The following is a 22,943-nucleotide window of genomic DNA, read 5'->3' on the forward strand; positions in this document are numbered from 1 at the left end:
TCTGAACTGATGGCTGATGAGAGCAACCCCAGCAGGTATATTGAGTTGTGGATGCTCAGTCACTGGTTTAGATGGTTTTTAATATAATGTATTTAAAATTTATGTAATTTTCTTTTGAAATTTATTTGAATCTATTTATTTAGTATTTTTGAGGAGGATAAGAGTTGTTTATATGAGAAGCCGGTCAGGAAAGCAGCAATGTGATACCACCATGCAAATAATCGATAGCGGTCGCAGTATTAGCAAGGTCTATTGAATTGTCTTCAAGGGCCTTCTCTAATTGTCTCTACAAACTGAATTAGCAAGATGGTTTCACTAACTTTTTTTTTAGTGGCAGCTGCCTACCCAATTATATATATTCATTAGGTATGGTATGATTTCATTAACTGATGTACATTAAGTGCCTATTAAGCAACTTGTGCTTATGTTCCTAGACAAGCAATGATGCGTCTTCTGGTGAGCACACTTATTAGCTCATTGGTCTGAATAAACTGGGTTTTATTTATATTTTCAATTTCTCATTACTTGTGAACTGTACTAGCTGAAGGATGAATGTGAAAAGGTAATTAAGCTGGTTAGGTTTAATTATTTTTTGTTTCAACTGTCTCTCATAACCACAAACCTGGCCAACCAGGCAAATGAGCACTAATGAATGAAGCCACATGATTAAAACATCTGTCACTGTCCTACCGGGTCGATTGAAAGCTTGGATTGGCTGCGCGCTCCAAGTGCGACGATTGCTATGGAAAGCCAAATAAGCCAGAGTTAATGTTCTTCTAATCCTTCGCCTGTTGAGTTGACAGTGATGGGTAGCAAACATGCACCAATGAGCAGTAATGAAGTCACTTTTAGATTGGTTCAGCACAGGTTTTTCAGGCTAATTAGGTAGACAAAAATGTTAATTTAATCAAAGGAACATGTATTCATTAAAGAAGGTGTGTAAGATAACTGAAGTAGAGAATTAGCTCAGTCAAGAGGTACACTACAGCTCCTGACTAAATTGTCCAGATTATAAAAAGAATGATGTATTTATGTACAAGTTCGTTCTTTTTTTCCTTTCTTTTTTAAAGGTACAAATCCATGCTTTTGTCTCTGGGAGCCAGTGAATTTACATCAGGAATCAAAACCATCTCTCTGTGGTCATGTATAGTAGCCAAGGGGGGCGAGGGGGGACTCAGAGAGAGAAAGCAGAGAGTGAACGAGATGTTCATTCTGCATTCCAGATGGCATAAACCACATTACCACATTATTGCTCAAATGAGCTCATTAGCTTCATACTTCACGGGACTTTATTTAGCAGCGGTGTAAGCATGGATGTGTTTGATTTTGCTTGGTCTTCCTTGGGACATGACTAATGTGCAAGTCACAAATGGAACAGTTTTGTTCATACTATAAACCTGATGAAGATGTGTTGAGTGTTCTTTGGGGGCAGATCAGGAAAAAGCAAGAAGTAAAGATTTTCAACCATTAAGAAGTAAAATACAGTGCAGAGTGTCTTACCTGAGCTGATAGTATCTCATCTAAACCCAATAAAAGGAAAAATATTCTCTAAGATTGCTTGGCTACTGCAGCACGGAAAATAATTAAAACATTGCATTAGAGTTTTGTAATAATTTTAACATTTCCCCACCCCACGCACAATTTAGATTTTGGATTTATTCAAGAAATGTGAACGACAGTTTATGTTAGGAGATTTAGACCTTTTTGGTGCATTCTGAATATGGCCCTTATCCTGAAACCTGCTGTCTACCTTAAGTTCTCTCCATCCCGCCATGCAGAGAAGCTGATGCTGATTGATGCGGCATTTCCCAGAACATGACAGTGTCTGTAATTGTACAAAGACACATGGTGACCCATGAGAAAAACATCTGGGAACGACAGACGTAGATTCAGTCTCAGTGTTTCACATAGCCAGTTCTGAGGGATTGGCCGGAGAAAATATTATTTATACATTTAAAAAATGATTATTTTAAATAATCAAATCTAATTAAGTGTGTAGTGCTTTAGATGAAAGAATAATTATCACCTATTGCTATGGTAGGGTATATTTGTGGTATTTCTTTTAATGGCTGCGAGTTTTTTGTCTTATTCCTTCTGGGAGGATGGCGAGTGTTCAGTGGGTGTTACGGGTCAATTTTATATTACTGTATAGGATGTCTGGTTCGTTGTTTGGGAAGACGGCTGGAGAGAAGGAGTATTGGCAAGTGCTGGCATACACGGATTAGTTTGCTTTATAACATAATTTTCAGTGTAATGGTTAATGGAACTGTTTTAATTCTTTTAATGATTGTTGTGTTTTGAAGCAAAGTTAACAATTATCCTTTTTATTGTTTGTTTGTTTGTTTAGTCCGTGGTTTCTGGGATGGGTCTTGTAGGGCAGCAGATGGTAGAAAGGAGATTGAGGTAGAAATTAAGGTTTCTTGTTATAACTAACAGTTTTTATGGTTTGTAATAGAGGTTTCATTTCTGTGGTTAAACAGTATAAACAGTTTTCATTAGCATCTAAATTTAACATAATTTTCAAGAACATGCAAGTTCTGGTAATGGAAGACGATGATTGATATTGATCTAACAATGAATGAAGACAATTAAAATGCTGAAAGTCAAATTTGGGAGAGAGAGATGAAGATGAAGCTTTTTAATTTGGGCTAAATGAATCAGCAACATGCGTGACTTTGGAAATGTAAATTTTTTTTAAATGCTGATGAATAAATTATGATGCAGCTGTACCATGAGGTGTTAACATAGTCCATGTAATTGGGACATGTGGGCATAGCAGTCCTGGAGAGATACCTGAAGGAATCAAAAATGGGTTCTTGCTTCATACAGTGAATTATATAGATGACTCGAACTGATCGTGGTATGTGGCCCGTTTACTTTTGCCTGATTAAGCTCAGCTGTTTTATGAGGACCTGGTTTTCAGACAGTGAGTATTAGTCTGTTCTAAAAAATCCACATCCTCTGGATTTTTTTGTGTTTGCAGCCTCCACATATAAAGTGCCAGGTCCTAGTCATCTTTGAAAATCTTTTCAGACCAATAAGAAACTTGTCATTTTGAGAAAGGAAATATTTACTAGTTGCATGAGTTTTAGCTAAAGGCACCTAAATAATTTTGTACATTTGGCTCTGGCTCCTGATGCTTTGCAGGTTGATTTACGTGGCATATGTTGCATGTGGGAGCTGAATCTGTGGCTTTGGGACAACCCCCAGTGTCTCTCTTGGGGGAAGTTAATGGAAATTTTTTCCCTTAGGAACTGCATGGGGCGGGGCGGAGAGGGGAGTTGTGTACTGCATGGCTTTGGGCTCTGACAGAGGGGATTGGTTTTTACGTTCTTTTTTAGGGGATGGGAGATGTTGACAAGACTTTCAGAAGACAGGTGTCATTTAGCATCTTCTTCCCGAGGTGCTGCCATGGAGCGGAGAGGGTGCTCAGCGGCCATGTACAGCTTGGAAATTTTCCCCTTCTATTGTGCTGATATTAGAGATTGGCAAGAGCCGATCCTGATGGGAGTCTTGTGTGAAATTCACTGCGAGTTGCTATCACTTTTTGGCTGCTTTAATAGTGTTAACCATATGCTATGCAGCTCAGCACAGCCCTGCTGCGGCCTCTCCTTGGCTCGGCTTTTCCGCTTGGCATCGGAGGTGCCATAATTCATTACTGTACCGAGAGGAGGAGGTGGGGACGAAACTATGTAGGCATACAGGGAGTCCTAGGATCGATGACATCAGGAAGTCAGCGGGTGTAAGGGATAAAACATGGCCTTGATGACTGATGCTCATCCCAGCCCCCCAAATCAGGACTTCTCCAGCCCTTGGAGCTCAGTGCAGCGGCTCTGTGTGCTCACGGTGTGGCGATGCCCTGCAAGGGAGGCAGAGTAACTAGTAGGGGCTGGAGTCCATTCCGCTGTATCGTATCTCCGGTCTCAGTGTCTTCATCCCATTGCTGTAGCTCTGCCCCTACTTTTGTGTAGCTTTCTGCAGTGTGGCCCAGGGAAGGGCCGTGTATTTCTTGTGATTTCAGTCGCTCCAGTGAGTGTAAACAGATAGTTCATTTTTGTGCAGGTTAATGAGTGTTAACAGAGCAACTGATCTTCAGAAACAAAGAAATCTGCTGCTACTGTTATATATGTTTTGTTTTAAATATATTCCTAGCACAACTGCTTATTCTAACACTTCCTATATCCTTCACTTGTTTTCCTTCTGTCTTTTCCATTCCCATTGCCCATCAGGCAACCATTGCGATGCAGAGGTGCATTCAGAGCGCATGGTGCCACCTCTCCCTGTTTCCCAATAACACAGAGGAGACCAAACCCAGGGTGGTTTTCTTTCTTGGATTGACAAGTACCGTACTAGGAGCCCTGCAAGTTGCTCTGGCAGAGGTCGGGCAGGCTTCCACACATAACCATCCAAAACACAGTTTCATTTTTTTTTTGAAGTTGAGAACTTTAAAAAGTTTGCAAAATTTGCAAAGTTTCCCTCTTGGCATGAACTAAAGAATGTTAGAAGGAAATTGGTGCTTACAATATCTTTGCTTTGTTGATGGTATGATAAAATTCTCCTCTGGGGCAAAGAGCCTTTCACGGGGTGATTGTTAGATGGGGAGCTGCTGGGGTGGGATTTCCTCCTCACATTCTCAGCCCACATCAGGAGAAGCTTTAGAGTGCCAGTTGGATATAAGAACTTTAAGAGTTCCCAATTATTCTTTGTTCATCTGATAGAAGTGCCCAGGAGGGGCTCCATTAGTTTCTGGAGGACATACTGAGTAGAAATATATTCAAATAGCATTCACCAATTTTAAAAACATTTATTGCTACAGCTTTTTCTTCGGTCTTAGCTCTAATTCTTTTTTTCTTACATTTAATGCGGGGATTATGTTAAATTGAAGAAAAAAAAAATACATTAGTTCTTTTTTCAAGAAGTTGCACCCTAAGGTCATTGCCTTAACTTCTGTATTCTTTTTAAATACTGTGAAGGTATTGATCACTTTAATTTTTTTTAAAATACATTTCAATGTTGCAGAGGAATGCCAGCGTATTACTCATTCTCTGGTGTGCTTTACTATTAAAAAGCTTTAGCCTCTTGCTGTGATGACTGTCTAAGATCTTTGTCAATTGTTCCTAGCTATTGTTTATCAGAATTGCTCTAGTTTGTGAAAAGAAAGGCTTTGGCCATGCTTTCTTTCTCTTAGCGGGAGCCAAAAAATCAAAACATATGAAATGGTAAGGTACCTTTTTGAAATTTCTACAAAATGACTGTGGAAAAATCTTAAAAACATTTGAAAACAAAAAGAACGAACCCCGAAATTTGCAAAACATCTGCTGTCATATGAGTGTCATTCTGAGATAATCAGGTCAAATATATGCTGTTCTTTCCATCTAACAAATGAATTACATAAAAAAAAAATGATGGCAGGAAACATCTTTGGCCAAGTGCAGTCATAGTAATAAATTTATTGCAAAGAAGAAATGTTATCACTCCAATTACCTATATAGGACATTTGAAAAAATCCTAATAGGAAACAATTTAAGCATAACCGTGAAGTTATTATTTCAAAACTAGATATAATCAGTTACCAACAATACATGGTATGGCTTCATTAACAGTTGAAGTACGTGAAATCTCTAGGGGGTCTGTCTGCACTAGTGTTTGGGGACATACTATAACTCAGGGTAATTGAATAGCAATTAACTTGAGTTAATGAAGGTGCGTTCTTGGGAAGACACACGACGGTTAATGGATCAGCCTGGAATGAACCACAATTAAGCACACACACGTTTGTTTTGCTGAACAAGCACCTACTGAATGTCCACACTAGAATATATAAGGCCGTTAATTAATTTGAATTAATAAGCGTTCATCTCTACTCCCATTCCAACCGAAAGACACTCTGTAGATAATCCTAGGACAGCTGTTGATGTTTCATGGCTAAGGCAATTAAAGATATTACCTCTATTAACCACGGCACAGGCTTGTGTTAACTACAGGCCTTTAAAACAATGTGAGCAATAAACAGGAGTTCGAAGTCTATGAAGTGGAATTCATGTTGCATTAGTGAACTAATTGAACTCATGTGGAGACTGGCTTTCATCAAAATTTCAGACGATACAGAGGAGAAAGCCCATTTCAGCAACGCCGTGCGCACGCTCCCCTTTTGCATGGTGTCAGCTTGTGCAGGGGTGAAAACGTGAACACGCGCAGCCATTAACCCGTGAGTCGGGGTCTGGATTTATCAGCTGAAAGAGAACCTGTTTGTTCAGAAAATAAAAGGCAGTTTTATGCCAAAATTCCTTGAGTGATCGTAGGGACAGATAAGATGTTTCTTGGAACTTGAGGAACACAAATATTTGAACACAGTCCCAAATACAGCTAGGAGCCAAAACATGGAGAGCTTACAAATTTAAGTGACTCTTTTTGAAAGATTTATAGTGAGCTTAACAAGGCACTAATAATGTACAAAGTCAATAGCCAGAGGAGAATTTAAAAAGCAAATGTATAAGTTGTTTGCGTTAACCAAAAGTTAAGTAAACGAAATTGTACTTTTCAGTGATTTAGGAATCTCTGCCTTACTCTAACAAACAAGAAATTGCTTAGAAAAGAAAACAGTGTAAGATTCAGCAGAAAAAGGAATCATTAAAAATTAGTTGCTGTGCAGGCAAAGCAATTACTTTTAACGATACAGCAAAGTGGAGTTCATTCAGTGTAAATGAGAAACTGCTGCAAGATTCCTCTAAAAGTTTGGTACCCCCCAGACCTGACTTGTTTGTGCAACTACGGCTGCAGTTACTCTTCATAGCATTTTGTAAGTAAAATGTAGTCTCACTGGAAAAGGACGGTGTGTAATGAAACGATGACAAGAGGCCTGCGGGAGGGGAAATAGCTGAAGGCTCATATGGGTAAATTTATACGGCAGGATGCAGTTTTGTGTAGGGAGCCATAAGGTCACTTATTTAGAGCTCAGTGAAGTGTAGCACTAACAGAGTTTTAGTGCTGCCACTGCCAGCTCCTCCACCTCGGATATCTCCATGCGGCACTGGGCAGTGCCATGCTGGCATACCCATCGTGCTGCCCGCACGATCGGTGGGTGAGGTCTAGAGAAAAATGGAGAGTTTGGAGATGCTGAGCACTGTTGAGCTCAGTGCATGCATTGGAGCAGCAGCGTCACCCTTCCCACCCATCGCCCGGCCCCAGCCCTCCCACCAGTGTCCTTTGCCCGGCCCGTGGGACGTGTCCTCCAAGTTCATCCTGGAGAGCCTGAGAGCCCTGTGCGGCCATGGGGCTGGTGTGCCTTTGGTCCATGAGAGGACCAGCTTGGGCACACACCATTCAACGCCTCTGCAGAGCTGCTGTGGCCAGTTCCACCCAAAAGAGGTTTGGACTCTGATCATCTCGAGCCATGAATTACGGTGAGGAAAAAAAAATATTAGCAGAGGGTCTTCTGTCACGTCATGGTAAACAAAGCAGTTTATAGGTGACAAAGAGTTTTGCTGAAGGTGACTTGGGTCCTCGTCGGCGCACCCTCCGTACTTTAAACTGTGCAAAATGGGCAAAGGTAGAGGTTCTGACCTAAATTCTGCAAACGCAACTAATGTGTTGCATTTCAGTTACCTGCACGTCGTTCAGGGAGCTGTCTCGAAAGAGACAAATTAATGACTATTAAGAATTTCATACCCTGCTATTTTCTCTATTTACTGATGTTACTTTCCATCGCTTCTCCAGAAATACTTAGTCTGATGTTTAACAAGCGAAGCTATTATTATCTTAACTTACATAAGGTTTTCTTCCCCCATGGTAGCGATTGAGAAGGGAGAAAAAAACCCAAACCACAAACCTTCAGCAGGACTTTAACAAAGTCGTTGCGCAGTTTCATAGCAGATGTGTAAAAGGTATACCTCTATTGTAGAAGCAATGCAGAGCTGCTGAGGAATAGAAAGAAGCGACCAAGCTGAGAAAAATGAAAATATTGAGATCAGAGAAATGCTGAATGAGGGATAGGTTTGAGACAGATTTTTTTTTTTTTTTTGGCTTTCCATAGTTACACTGTAAATGTCAAGATTTCTATTGAAATATGGGCCCTAGACACATCAGTAAGCTTTGAAAATACAGGTTGTTAATGAGTTTGCAGCTGAATCCCAATTTTCTCTCTGTTTATTTTTTTGAGAAGCGGAAATACTCCCCGTGTCTATATAATTAGTGTTTTAATGTTTGTTTTCCTTCAGTTGAGTCTGCCTTTTGAGATATTCCTGTAGTTCTTTCATCAGTTCACAGAAATTAAAATTCTGCCCAAAATAACTCGAACTATCCTTAAGTTACGTACAAAGGATTTTCAGCTCCCAAACGGATCTTGTCAAGCTTGGTCTTAAATAAGGTCTTTAAAGTTACAAAGACTTCTACTGCCACTTCTTAAGAACTGTGGGTTTTTCTTTTTTATTTTGGAAAGGATATTGTTGACGACTAGCAAATATTTAAATAGTTTTTCATTTAATAGAAGTATGCTGTACTTCGGCAATGTCTTGTATTTTAACAAATTCTAGAACTTCTGACAAAGCCTTGCAGCATTTTGATCTGCAGCATTTGCTGCTTGCATTTGGTAACAAATGTTGGATATAAACATTATGACATAATCTGTAAGCATTTGAGGAATAAACACAGTTTTCTAAGGAATGTCCCCTACAGACTACAGAAGCTTGGAACACTAGTTAAAGTAAGAAATTTTTGTCAGACATTTCATAACTTAGAAATTGTTTGATTAAACAGTGAACATCCCAGAGGAGTGTCTTCCTGTGAGCCGGTCCCATTCCCCATGTTAGGAATTTTAGATATTTTTCGAGGATTTCCTAGAAATACGCAGTATATTGCACTGATTGCCAAGACTACTAGAGTCTTTAAGGCCCCACTAATAACTGAAAGGAAAAGAAATTATTTTTTTAATACACCTTGAGTGAGAAAATAGCCATGCTCTGTAGCCGTAGCTATAGCTATAAACTGCACGTTTCTTATAGTGTCAATATAGACTTGAAATAACCAATTAGAATAATAAACTACAACACTTGTATTAATACCTCTCCCTTGATAACGAGATCACTGACCACACTTAGTGTAGCAACTCTCATTAATAGTCCCATTCAAGAAAGATATTTATAGGTGCAGTATTTTCCCCAGGTTTATAAGGACTTCACAAGGTATCCGACAGCTGGCATTGAATAATACATTCAAAAGCATATCACCAGTAATCCATCTCAATTTCTTGTTTATTACCTTTGCAACTTTCTAGCAGTTTTGTCAATAAGATATTGCTTCTAGCAGTGTGACTTTATTCTTACATTAATATCCGAAATTTATCATAAGGTTCTAAATTTCCTCCGGTCACCAAAATGTCCCGTAGAGTCATTTAAGCTCCCTGAAACTACATTCTTTATCTGTAGCCTGGGAAAAATATTTTTTGCCCTATATCCCTGAGTGTTTTGAGATTAAATTCACTACAGTTGTCAGGTAGGTCAGTGATGAAAGCCAAAAGAAGGGAGAGAAATCTTAGGCTTTAGGATTTAGGTGGATGGGAAGGGGAGGAGGTAACAGCGATGCAGAGCTCCTGCCCCGGCGTCACAGCCATGTCCCAGGCAAAGCTGCGGACGTGCAGCCTCAGCGCAGAGGGAAGGAAATCTCGTGGCTTCGGGCAGTCTGAAGACAGGCTCTGGATGCTTAGCCAAAGGGAAATACAAAAGTTTGCCTTGGCGTTTTTTGCTCTATGCTTTGTGTTCTTTTAAGGGATAAAAATTCCTTCTCAAGCATTTTTGGTCCCTAACCAAGCGCGTTGGTTAGTGATTATGTGTCATTATCCCCCGGTGGTTCTTCTGTCAGAAAGACAAGTCTTATCCAGGCAGTAACAAGCACAGGTTGCCAAAATGGCTAAAAAGCTGTAAGAAGAGTCTCGGTTACCCTCGGAGCCCTGTCTGGACTGTGATGGAGAGCTCGGTCGCCTCTTGCTGCCTCTGAGCCAGCCCGACTCTGCCTACGAAAGGCTGCATGGAGGAGCTGCTTACCGGTGCACTTCCAACGAGCAGCGCTCGCTGATCTTAAGCATTTCACCAAGTTCATTATTTTAACATTATTTTAACGTGGCTTGGCCCTGGCTACCGTCTCCCCACGTGCTGCAAGCACACAAGCGTGCTGAGAGCCGGTCAGGGCTGCCCCATGGGACCAGGCAGCCACTCCCAGCGAGGGCTGCATCCTCCTCCTGCCACTTGTTTATTTTCTTTGCAAAGTTCCTAGGGAGCATAACCAGGGGCTTCTGGCAAACCTTGCAGACATCCATTTTCTCCATATTCTGGAGAATATAACATGTTTAAATTGACGGCGTCACTTGCTCTGCTCACCTTTGCTCCTGCCAGGTTGGAGGTAGTGGGCATCGCTTCTTACTCATGCTGGTGTTGCTGCAAAGCTGTGTCCAGGAGGAGCTCACCTCCAGAATGCACGTGGCCTGGCAGAAGGTTCAAATGTGGCTCACAATAAAGGAAATCCAGATCTGAAACACTTTGTTTTTAAAAGATTTCATTATTTAGATGGTCTTGGTGCTGTTAAAAAAAAAAAAAATAAAAAGCTGAGGTGAGGTTACACACAGCAGATAAATAAATAAATAAATAAATACGTATGCAGATTGTGAGTCATTTAATTTGTTCCTGCTGGTGTCATGCTTTAGAAAGGAGCAGAAGAAGGAAGAAATGCTAATATCCCCAAATAAGCATATTTCTGTGAGGTGACACACAGAGCTGTATAGTTCTCTAAAGGCCACAGTGCGGTACAAGCAATCACTTTCCCGTGACTTGACTTTAAGACTCTCGGTTTAAGAAAGTATTAAAAAAAGGTGTTGTGTCTTGCTCTGCTGTAGTTTGCCAATGCCAGTTGTATATTTTTGCATGTGATTCTTGGCTATTTCAGATAACCGCCTGATTTTCACGCACATAATATTATACTCCTGACTTCCAAGAGAATCTCTTGGCATCTGGCAAAAGTCCCCTATGACTCAGTAAGCACCCACTCAGTAAATAATTTGAAATTAAAAACAGCCCACGCATGGGTTCTAGATATGAAAAAATGCCATTTTGCCTTTATTTTCCTCAAAAAGTAAATAGTAGGAAAATTATCTCAATGTTTTCCAGTTACTTCACGGTTCAAGAAGTATAAACTACCCTGATGATAATTTTGGAAATTATGTCAGGAAGCGCCGTCTTGCAGGATGCTTCTGGGCTCGGGTTGATGACTAGCGAGCTCCTAGTTCCCTTGCTGTGTAATGATCATTATTTTTATTCTAGCAAACACTTTTGAATGTGCACTAAAAAGTTGTGAAGAAGACAGGGGGCATTAAGCATAATGCATCGTCTGGCAAGGAGGCAGAGGAATTCAAACCACAGGGAGAAGAGAGAGGATCTGAAGTCGGAATTGTTGGCATTTGAAAGCTGCTAAAATTAACCTGTTGTTTCTTAGGAGCAGGATATATATAGTTTCTTAGCTGCAGTGCTGTGTCACAACAAGTTGCTAGAGAGAAACCTTGGGAGCTCTTCCTTTAACACAGCTTTCTCATGTGGCTGCCGGTGGATGCCTGACTTTGTGCCTCAGTTTCCCCTAAGACGGTGTTCACGTGTGTGAGCATGCATGCGGTATAGCGTGTGCCATGCACGGATGTGAGAGCACGTACATTCTCCTGCTAAATATTTTGCTGCTGGGAGTCTGGGGAGGAGTAAAAGGTGACAAGTAATGAAACTGCTGCTTATCCTCCGGTCCCCCATAGCTGCTCCTGGGCAGTCGCAGCCCATCACAGAGCGTCAGGGCAAGCCATGGGGGTTCAGCTGCTTTTGGCTGTGCATCCGTCCCCCCCAACAAGGTGCAGTGGGTGCGTGCCAGGGTTTCCTGCACGTGCCGTGACCAGCAGCTGCAGCATCCTGCCTGCACGACTGCCACTGCAGCCTGGCAGCCGCAGGCGTTTTGCAGAAGCCCTCCATTTCCTACCTCTTTGCTCTGGGGCCAGGTACCGAGTGGGTGTAAATTGATGGAGCTATTTGAAATCAGTGGATGCACTCCACAGATCTGATCTCATTCTTTGCCCACCATTTGCGGTGGCGAGGGACCCTAAACATACCCATATATTTTCTTCTATGAATAATTATTTGCTGGCAATTGTTCAAAAAGCAATAGAAGCAATATACTTATTTCAGTCTCTTTGGGAGCAGCGCTTTCAGTTCTCTCATTTCTTTGCTGTCTCCAGAGCCTCCCTTGCTAACAACAATGTCATATACACACTGTAGATAAGTCTGGAAGACAGTTTAAATTATTTTTCAGTATATTCTGATAGTGGAAGACCTAAATCATATATTTTTTTTGACAAATACAGCTATAAAAATTCTGTGGTGTTTCCTTAGCCATGAGGGCAGCTTCTTAACAAGGGGACTATGGATTCCTCTTAACACAGTGAATTTGATTTTAAAGCAAATTTCTTTTTACCTACCTGTGCAAATAAATTGAATGTGCCCAATCTCCTATCTCTTACTGAAAGTATGAGTCTTGATTAAAAAAAAAAATCATTAAAATAATCCCTGAAGCAACTCTACATTGGTATAGTTGGAATCACATTTTTGAAATATATTTTATTTCATGATATCTGTTTATTGTTTTGCCTATCAACCCATTTATTTTCTGTTTGAATCCTGTTGCACACTACTGAGGTCTATGTTTATCCCAGTTACCTACAGGCATCCAGAAAAGATGCCCAAGTCACCTTGGAGGAGCTCCACAAGCCAGGAAGGAGCACTTCCAGGGAGTGATTTGGGTGCTAGGTGGACTCCGTTGCCATTTTCTCTCCCCCGACTGCAGAGGTAGCACAGGGTGATTATCTTCCAAATGCAGGCTCATCACTTAAATGCCTAATATTAGCTGAATCCGGGCTCAGCAGTGATTAATTGAGGTGCATTGAAAATACTCCTCCCCATCCACCCTGTTTTCTCCTGGCTTTTGGAAACAGAGGAGATAATAGTAGAGGAGAGTAAACGAAGCAACTGAAAATATGGATTCGCATCGTGATTATCCTACCTTCGGAGGCTGATGTTGCCATAGCAGCGAGTATATAATGCAGGTGCGGTGGGTTTTTGAGAAGGTCAGTGCAACAGGCGTCTCCCCCGAGTTTCCCCGAAGCCTGTAAATCAGTCTGCTGAGATGGGATCCTCAAATGTGCCTTACAGACAGGGCTTGGAGGGCGGCCACAGCCCTGCTCGGTCTCCCTCCACCTGCGCTAGTGGTTTTGCCATCTTGAGTATTGGTGTGGATCTTGAACAGGGGTTTGAAACCAGAGCATGTTTGTGCGAGCCTTATTTCTTTGAACAGACCTGGTATTATGCTCTAATTAGTGCCCCTGAGTTGTTTTGGCACGTTCACATCAGAGAAAAATGACCCAATAATTGGCCCCATTTTCAAGAGCTCACCTTCAGAAACGCCGCGTGAGACGTGATACTTTCCTTTTCACACTGTCAGTCCTTAATCTGCCAGCTTCATTGCTGGCTGGGGGGAATTGCTAAATGCTGGATTAGTCAGAAAAATCTTACTTTAGAGTGTAAGTACGGAACACAAAAGGGATCCACTAAGATAGCGAAAGGAAAAAAACCCAAATCTTCCTTCTCCCTGGAAACTTCTTCCAACAATATAAAGACGCATGAGTTCAGTTCAGCCTCGGTGTAATGTGGAGGAGCCATGCCACAGAGGATGTTGTGTCCAAAATCTTTGTAGTTTAAAAAAATGAAGTGTTTATTCTCTCCACTTGGTGATTGACAGACTATTATAATTCAGGAGTATTAGACCATAATTTATAAAACCTGTTTCTGAAACCCCTTGAACTGTACAGTGAATTTCTGTGCTGATTTTATTATTAAATTGCTGCATTATAAGAGTACTTGTTCCTACGAGTATAAGAATCTTTTTTCCACTTCTGAGTGAGCACAAATTTCTGCAGGATAGGACTTTTCCCTTCTAGTTAGCATAATTATGGTAATGAGCTAGACTGAAAAAGATGGAGAATTCAAGGGACGCATTTGGAATATATGTTGATGATAAGATGTGAAGCCTTACTATTTGTGTTGGAGCAAAAAAGCGGAAAAACGCTCAAGAGAACATGGCTCATTTTATAATGCTTCAGTGCCAAAGTGCTCCACAACAGGGAGTTGGGAGGCGTGAAAGGCAAATTTTGATCTCTTCCCTGCTGTACCAATGGAAAGGGAAATTATTACCCTAGAGGAATTCTGCATATGATGGTTTTGTTGTAGTAACAATGTTGGGATTCATAATCATTTCCCCAAACGGTCTGCTAATCTTTTTCCCTGCAAAAATGTACTCTCGGATGGGATGGCTTATTTCAGAGAAGTCCTGGTTTTGTTGTGCCACACATGATCATACTTTGAGTAAACTCACTAGCAGTTTGCTTTGAAAAGAAATACCTCCTGCCCAAAGTAGTTCCAGCAATATGCAGTAAATCCTGAGCTGAGCTTTCTTCAAGCTCTGGCTCAACGATTTGTTTAGAAATTATTCCAGCGCTAGTTTGGAACTGTTTCAAGGGATGGGATTTAGTTGCTTTGGTCAGTTGTAACTTATTTGAAACAGTAATTGGAAAACCGCATTTGATCCTGTTCTTCCCGCTTAAGACTTTTCTCCTAACTCCCACTGAAGTCAATGCGTAAGTTTATTTTGCCTTCAATGACAGCTTCATAAGGCTTTTCAAGTAATCTTCATAATAAATGGCATTGGCTCCAAGGAGCGCTCTGCCAGTGTGGGAGGAATCGATAGAGGGGAAAGGGGCTATGGGAACGTGCGTGTGGAAGACGTCTCTAACACCATCATGGCATGTGAGCCTGCCAGGAATGAAGTCAAGATTTCCTGCGTTGTAGCTCACTGCCATAACTGTGAGACGTCTTCGTGGTTCTTGTTCTCTCCTCATTGTACCCTCTTTTCTCATCTTCTGCCTCTTTTTCTGCAGTCATGCAGAGGAACTCACAAAAACAAGAGTTTCCCACTGGAAAAGGAGGGCTCTGAGCTTTGCATAGGCTTGTTTTGGGCTGAATTTTACATAAACCATAATGGTCTGCAGTCATTTTCCTCAACTTGTACGTAATTCCTTGGTAAGTTAGTAGCCACCTGACTTTCCTGTAGGTATCGCAAATGACTTCACACCTGTGGAAGGAAGTAAAAGTGTCTACACAGCTCATAGAACTTTAACAGCAGCTTCTGGAGGTCATTTTCCAGTGGTTTGCTCCCGCAGCTGGTCTTTGCTCATTCAACTCCATGTCTCCCTGTGACTGATTACTGCAGCGCCAGAGATTATATAGAGGTGTCTTCTCACAGACTGTCACGAGCTTCTGGAGGGAGCAGCGAGTTAGCCGCTTGCTAGTCTTGCAATTTATAATGTTGTTTTAGTGCACCAATTAGCTGCAAAGATTTTAGCTGTGCTTCATCTGTGTCTCCCTCCTTCCCTGGAGAGGGCATATATACTGTCTCGCAGTGATGCAAGGCACTTGGGGTCACCTTCCTTCACCCACCGATGTCTCAGCACAGCTATCCTATGCTGTGCCAGTCACCTTTAAATGAAAACAGTACCAGTAAGACATCTGACAGGGACATCTGAGGTCAATAAGTAGAAGAAGAAGAGGGAGACGAATGCCAGTTGTGGGCTTGAGACCTCACAGTGCATTTCAAAGCATGAGCATGTATCCGTGCATATAGGGGTATGATCATATGTGCTGTGTAACACTACATTGGCTTGGTTTTCTCTACTGTCCGTACAAACCTGAGTCCCTAGGTGAGGTCTCAAAACAAGGCCTTATGTCAGAGGAAGAAGCTGTCACACATTGTCTCCTTACCTTGGAGCATATGTTGCTCTGGACTGTGCTGTGTGACCAGCTTTAACTTTATAGGACTGGTGCTGCTGGTGGGTGTTTAGGCTCTCCTGGCTTTCATAGGAAAATATTGCTGCTGATCCACAGCTGGATACTGGGATCTTTGTTGAGGTGAGAAATTAACTGAAGAAAATGGGAAGGAGGGAGGGCAGATCCTATTAGAGCAAGTAGGTGTTTCAGGCTGTGAAGAACTGACAACGATGTGTACCTGTACAGACCTTCCTTAAATCTGTGGGATCTGGAAACATTTACTGTCAAGTCAGAGGTAGAACAGCACAAAAATCTTCCCAGTAGGGGAAGAAAAAAACAGGTCACTTGCATTTGCTATTTTTTCCCTAACTTTGGATGTATTGAGCTGTGTAATAACTTGCACATATCTGGAAGCGACGCAGAGCACAGCAATCAATAATACAAGCAACGATAATCAGGTGTTTCAGCCATCTGACATGAGCAGTCTCCAAAGATAATTCTCCCCCACAGGACATTGCCAAACATAACTTCGGTTTATTCCTAGTAAAAAAGTAAATGCTTACCTGCTGTGCAGAGACAAACCTTGCCAACAGTTTTTTCTCCTGCAAACTTAAAGGGGATGGAGGTCCAGGAAAAAGCAGGGGGAAAAACCCACCGGTGCCGATGGTGGCCAGCAGACAGCTGGAACTCTCTGTGTTCCCCAACCCCAGTGTCCCTAAAATCCTTAGCAAGACCTCAGTAAACAGCAAACTTGCCTCTATGTGCAGAAATGCCAGAACAGAGGAAGCGCAGAGGAGCTTGAGGCTGAATTTATTGTTTGTAAAGAACAAAGCATCCTGGCACGAAGCGCCACAGTGAATACGTGTTATCACCACCTTGGTTCTTGACTAGATTAAGCTGTGGCGTGAGCCCAGCCTGATCTAATAAAGCTGCCCGGGGATGGCAGACACCACTGAAAATTACCCCGTTCCTGTGTGTGAGCTGTCTGGATTGGTGCGGCTAATGCCTCTTCCAGGTATTCACCACAGCAATTACGTGTCTCTGGTTGGGTTGGCTGGTTTTTTCTTTTCCTGCTAACTGAATCTCCCTGCTACCAGCCATACAATTAAAAAAAAAAAAAAAAAAAAAATTAAAGCAACCCGCGACTGTTAAAAAGGAAAACAAAAAAACCCTAGGCTTTACCCACGTGTGTAGCCACGGTGCTGACCACAAGGCAGAGAGGAGCCTTGGTGATCCCATAGCAGCAATGCTGGGCTCTTCCCCTGACACTTAACACCATCATTTGTAATTGGTTGTTAAGCTGAGCTGCTTCTCAAGCTAATAATAATAAAAAAATTCTTTCTCATTCAGCGTCACTGAAATGACATTTATGTTATTCAGGATTTTACCATCGCCTCTCCCTTTTCAACACAGAGCAGTCAGCAACAGCACATAAATTTTTATGGCTGCACATTACAAGGCATTGTATAAAAAGAGAGGTGGCGCAGATGATAAAATTGATGTGAAAGTTTTCACCATGCCTTACCAAAAAGCCAAACAATTCAAAGCAGGTGGTAATGGAAAGTTCCCGACACTGTGCCTCTTGTTTGGGGCTTTCCTCCTGGAAGCTCCCACAAAGCGGTTTGTGCCTCCACAATAAAGTCATTTGCTCTCTGCTGAGGAGTCTACTAATAAAAAGAGGAGAAACAAAGATTGTCAGATGTCATTGTATCAAATAATCAATACTTGGGGTTTTTTTTTTCCTTATTCGCAAGCAATAGAGTGGCAGATAAGGATATATACCAATCACAGATACAATGTTTAATAAAATCTCATGGTCTCTGTCACTCTGGCCAGCTTTCTGCTACATTTTATAGGTCACGGTCCATGAAATTTCATAAGAACTTTCATATATATTCACTGTAGCAGGGTATGACATTTATTTGTTATTAAACCATGTAATTCAGGGAGGATGAAGATGCCTTATCCAAAACAACATGCGAGGTAGTCTTTCATACAATGATTTCTCTTTAATGTATCTGTATTTTGGGATCTCTACATAATTCTGCAAGCTGCTTATATTTTTTCTAATGGGAAATAATAATGAATATGATTTAATGATTGTACTGTAAGAGGCCAGGATACTCGTTAACTTTAAATTCAGATTACAACCTTTGCTTGTTTTTTTGACCTGCTCACCCAGACTGTTACTACAAAAAGCTGTCATTTTTAATCATGAGAAACACGAACAGCAGAGAGTTAATTGTGGTAAGAGTCAGTGCTGAGCGTTGCATCCCGATCCCAAAGACCAGGGAAGTCAAGAGATAATGTCTGGTGGGTGTAGCTTTTATTAGTTTTGGCAGCTGCGGGAGGAGAGAACGGTGAGTGGGGATCCGAGGCTGGGAAGGATAAAAGGTTGAGAAGAATAACATGGGGAAGTGCCTCTTTTTCTCCAACCCAGTGGTTTTGTAAGAGAATACACCTGCATAAAATGATATAAATCAAATGTGTTCTTCATGTTTTGGTTGTAATTGTCCCATAGGCCTGATACCTCTTTTGAGATGTATAGAACCTGCTAGCTGTGAGCTAAATGTCCCATATGTGTGTTTTTCATATCTAAAAATCCTGTGTGGGACGCTTGGGAGACAGAGGCTGAAGGAGAGGAAGGAAGACAAACTCACAAGAGAAGAGCAGAGTGGATTGCTGGATCTGTATCACTACTCGGGATAGAATATAGTTGTGAGCCGTGGAAATTGCTGGTTTGCCACAGCTTCAGTGTTGACTTGACAAGTCCCTTTACCCATTGGTCCATGTTACTGGTAAAGTATTGCCCCGCTCAGCTCAGGAGCGATCTCCGGAAGTGGTCAGGATTGTGTATGCACAGAGGTGGTCAGTCTTGCAGCTATATGTGGCACGTACCAGCTTGCATGACCTACAACTTTTCTTAATGAAACTAGAGAAGAGCCTGCAATGTGAAAGCCCTCAGGGCTTGTAACCTTACTGAAATATCTATTTTAGGGAGAAAAAAATGTAGAGTTTTTTAGCAGCACAAAATGTGTGAGGGTCTGCAGATAGCTGTAATAGTTCCTGCTCACTCAAATTGCAAAGCATACCACTATCAAAATTTAATCTGGACTCTTTGGAGCATAATCATATTTCACTCATTTTCCTTCATCCTTTTGCCTGAGATAAATGAACCCCTTCTGTGCCACCACCAACCCAGAATTCATAAACCAGTATTTTACACCTGGGACAAGGAATGTAGCAAGTGGCACTTTATGACCCATCTCTCATTCCCCTCCCTTCAACAATCAATAGCATTTTCAGCATATATCTCTATTTAAAGTTTACTTACAGCTTTCATTTCAAAATGAGATGACAGCAGTCATTTTATTGCCCAGCACTCCTGAGCCTGCCTTTGTTCATAAGACACCACGCTCTGGCAAAAATGATCTTTACTTGGCAGGGTACACCCTGGGAGTGATACTTCTTGGAACAGGAGAACCTCTGGCAAGTGACCAGTGGCACTGCTGAGCCGTGCTATGTCCTTGATTTTTATCCCTCCAAATTCATGCCTTTTGGCAATAGTTCATTCAAATCTTTTATGGTCAGCCATTCCCCTTTAGTGACAGTGATTCCTCTTGCAGTGCTGGAGGTGCGCACACAATGGGAGGAAGAGAAAGCAGACAGATGTGGTTTATTTTTTGCAGCTGGATTAGAAAACATGAGGACGTATATCCAAATGCACGTGATTTTCCTGGATTTTCCCGGTCTTCTCTCTCTTGATCTTCATAGGGCTTCTACCCAAGTTCATACCCCTTTCCTCTAAAATCCCTGAAACAACTGTGAGTTAGGTGCTGACGTGGCTCTTTTGATTTGGACCTCAATGTTTAAGGACATGCCTAGCAGCAATTGAGAACGCGGCAGCCCAGTCTCCCTCAGTGAGTCCCTAAATTGCATGGTGAGATGCCATGGAGTCAGTATGGCATGTCCCTATTTATAGATCAGTAATTCACCCAAATTACTACTCCTGCTATCCTGTGGCCTGCATGACCCTTGGTTTCAACATCTCTCTCACTGTAACATGAATCCTGTTGTTCTGAGTGCTGATGTGTGTGTCCCTCATTGCAATGTCCTCCCCACGCCAAGCTCCAGCTATTGTAGCTCTTGTGATGATTGTATGCTGCCTTATCTTGGAGGCCCGAGGCATCATATAGCGTCATCATCCTCCTTCTCTAGCCTGAAGAAATGGGGAAAAAAACCCCAAAAACCAAACAGGTGGAAAGAATCCTTAAGGGGTATTTTTGAGGATTGTCATGCCTGTTCTTGACTACCCAACTCTTGGTCATTTCCCAATCTTAAGTTATACATGTGGAGACATAGCTTTTGCTAGCATCAGTCTCAAATCCTAGTGATGTCAGTCAAATTTATGCTAAAAAGCTATTCTTCAGACCATCTTTTTCCCAGGAAAAAAAAAAAAAACAACTTACCTCAATCCTTGCAGACTTTGACAATCACCCTGAATCTTAGAAATAATACCATGCATTTGATGTATTTTGATTATAGATTTACCTTTGCAATTCCCTCCCCACATCGTGTTTCTTATGCATACACACACCTTTCTAAGCAGTTATAGCCTAAATGAACCTAAATCTCTCATCTTAGTAAAAGTTACGACTTTCACAAGTTAAAGGTGAAATATAGTTTGGTCCAATTCTGCTCTGTGCCATTGTATCCGTATACCTGTCTTATTGCATAAAAACCATATGAAAAACTCATATAAAATTTTGACATATATTTTGTTTGCTATTATGTTTTGTCAGATGTTTCATTACATCTTGGACACACATAACTAAACAATTTCTAAAGAAAATGGACTATTTGCAGTCATCCGCTGGAGGCCTGCAGCCAACACTTCATACCATTTGTCAAGAAGATTTTTGTTATTGAAGCGCAGGGATCGGTGGGGACTGGGGAAGCCTGGAGCAGGGCTGGGGAGAGGGTAAGGACTGAGAGCTGCAACTGTGAAATCCGAATGAGGAGAGGACAGAAAGGCATGTTACATCAGTCACTTAATGCCTGGCCAGTGGACTTTGCAATGGTTGTTTGAAGGGCAGGAGAATGACTCAGGAGACCCAAACATTTGGATATAGAGGTTCAGATTGCTGGGATGTGCCTGGGCTGTGCAAGGAGAAGAGCGAGGGCTCCAATCCTGACCTGATCATGGTGGGAGACAAAAGTCAGGAGTTAGCCCAAGGCAGGAGAGCAGTCTGTTGGAAAGATATCCCTGTTGTGTGGTTACTTCTCCCAGAGCAAATATTTGCATAAATGTATATTCCAGTAAAGTTGTTTAGCATCTTAACCATATTGAAAGCAGAGGAAAGACTGTGCGACTTGAAACTAATCAACAGGTTTCCACATCTTTTTGCTGTAAGGGCTGACAGCCCTAAAGAAACCCCACCAAGGAGTCCCCGTTTTGCAGAGATTTCCCCAAATAACAGGGGTCAAGTTCCCTACCACATTTTATTGCAATACTCCTACACAGCCAAGCCTTATTTTGTCGGTTCAGTGGAATTAATCACATATTCTCTATATGGAGTTCAGTAGAATTAATCACATAGTCTTTATATGGATTTGCTATGAATGAGAAGGTATATTAATATACAGGCAGCCGGTGAATATTACAGTGAATAGTTTCCTGTTAACACAGAGCATTGCTGCGTCTCTTTGAGTAGAGATGACTAGCTTAAAAGAACATCTTTCATCTGTGTAAATGGTTTACTGGGGGGCATTGCAGATTGCTCTGAATAGAAATTTTTTTCCACAGAAACAGAGCTAAAAGGATAACATGAGTAATTGCATTCTCTAGTGCCTCCCAGTGCTTTACATGTTCTCCTTGATGGAGGAAAAAAAAAATCACTGATCAGCAGCATGGTGAATTTAGTAATTGTAACTAATGGGGTGGTTTCTTTTTCTCTGTGTTTTAGGATGGAATGGGGAACCTGAGAATCACGGAAAAGGGTCTAAAGCTCGAAGGAGATTCAGAATTCTTGAAACCTCTCTACGCCAAAGAAATCCGGTCAAGACCAGTAAGTTGTTGGGGAAGGAATAAACAAGTTTCTGCAGCCCTAACTGTAAGAAACCATGCAGTGTCAGGGTGGCGAGGTTATTGGATAAATTACCCTGGCTACTGTATACAAATGTAATTTGGGGAGACAGTGGGTGTCCTTTGGGTACCTCATCCGGATACTGTATCCTCTGGGCATTTGCAAGGTTGATACGCATGGGTTTAGTTTGTAGTTAAAATGCCTCCAGAATCTCTGAGAATTCACATTGTCTTTTTGTCTCCGTTTGAGATAAATCATAAACAACCCTCAAGTGAGATACCTAATGTTTCCAAGGTAGAAGGATGGCAGGCAGTTGTGAAATCCAGCTCATGTTTAACCAGTTCCTCCTTTTCTGCAGAGAGGTGATGCCTTGGCACAAGGGCCTGACCTGTTGTTAGCTGGCACAATAAACCCATATTATGTGCTCAGTCCTATTTCACGTTGTGTTTTAAAATTATGTGCAGTTAAAATTCAATGCTGCTAAGAGAGACTGCTTGACAAAAGTGGCAAGGATGTTAACAACTGAAAATGAGAAAGCAGCCGAGTGTGATTGAAATAGCATTTTCATAGCAGCACTTCATTGACTGTCAGTGACTTTTGCTCTTTCTAATGCAATCTTGTTTGTCCTGAGCAGCTTTAAAATAACTGAAATATAAAGAGTTTCCAGGATTCTTCTCAGAAGATGTCATCTATCTTGTTTCCTGATCCAAAGTGTTAATTTGAGTCAGATACAAACCTTCCATTTTGATAACAACGGCAGATAGCTAATTAAATAAAGTTAACATCCCTTTATTTCAGCATTTCAGTGGTCTTGTAGAAATTGGAACTTGTAGCATAATCAACACAACATCCAGTACAATATCCGATTTAATAATTGAAGGTTGTAACCTCTGTACGATGGCTAGGAATTGATTTGAACAAGCATAATCATTTAGGAAGAAAAGTTAATGAGAAAATGTTCATA

At 41.4% G+C, this 22,943-nt stretch overlaps 1 protein-coding gene across 8 annotated transcripts in view; it reads left to right on the top strand.

Annotated features, from left to right (window-relative positions):
- Positions 1-22,943, top strand: part of SGCD (sarcoglycan delta) — a 342,386-nt gene that overhangs the window by 245,896 nt on the left and 73,547 nt on the right. For all 8 annotated transcript variants that reach the window (XM_054841867.1, XM_054841870.1, XM_054841873.1 and 5 more), the window contains one exon: positions 21,860-21,961. In XM_054841867.1, the coding sequence (XP_054697842.1) occupies positions 21,860-21,961 (102 nt within the window). The remainder of the gene's footprint in view (positions 1-21,859; positions 21,962-22,943) is intronic.

This window comes from Grus americana, chromosome 14 (genome assembly GCF_028858705.1).
Source record: "Grus americana isolate bGruAme1 chromosome 14, bGruAme1.mat, whole genome shotgun sequence".
NCBI lineage: Eukaryota > Metazoa > Chordata > Aves > Gruiformes > Gruidae > Grus > Grus americana.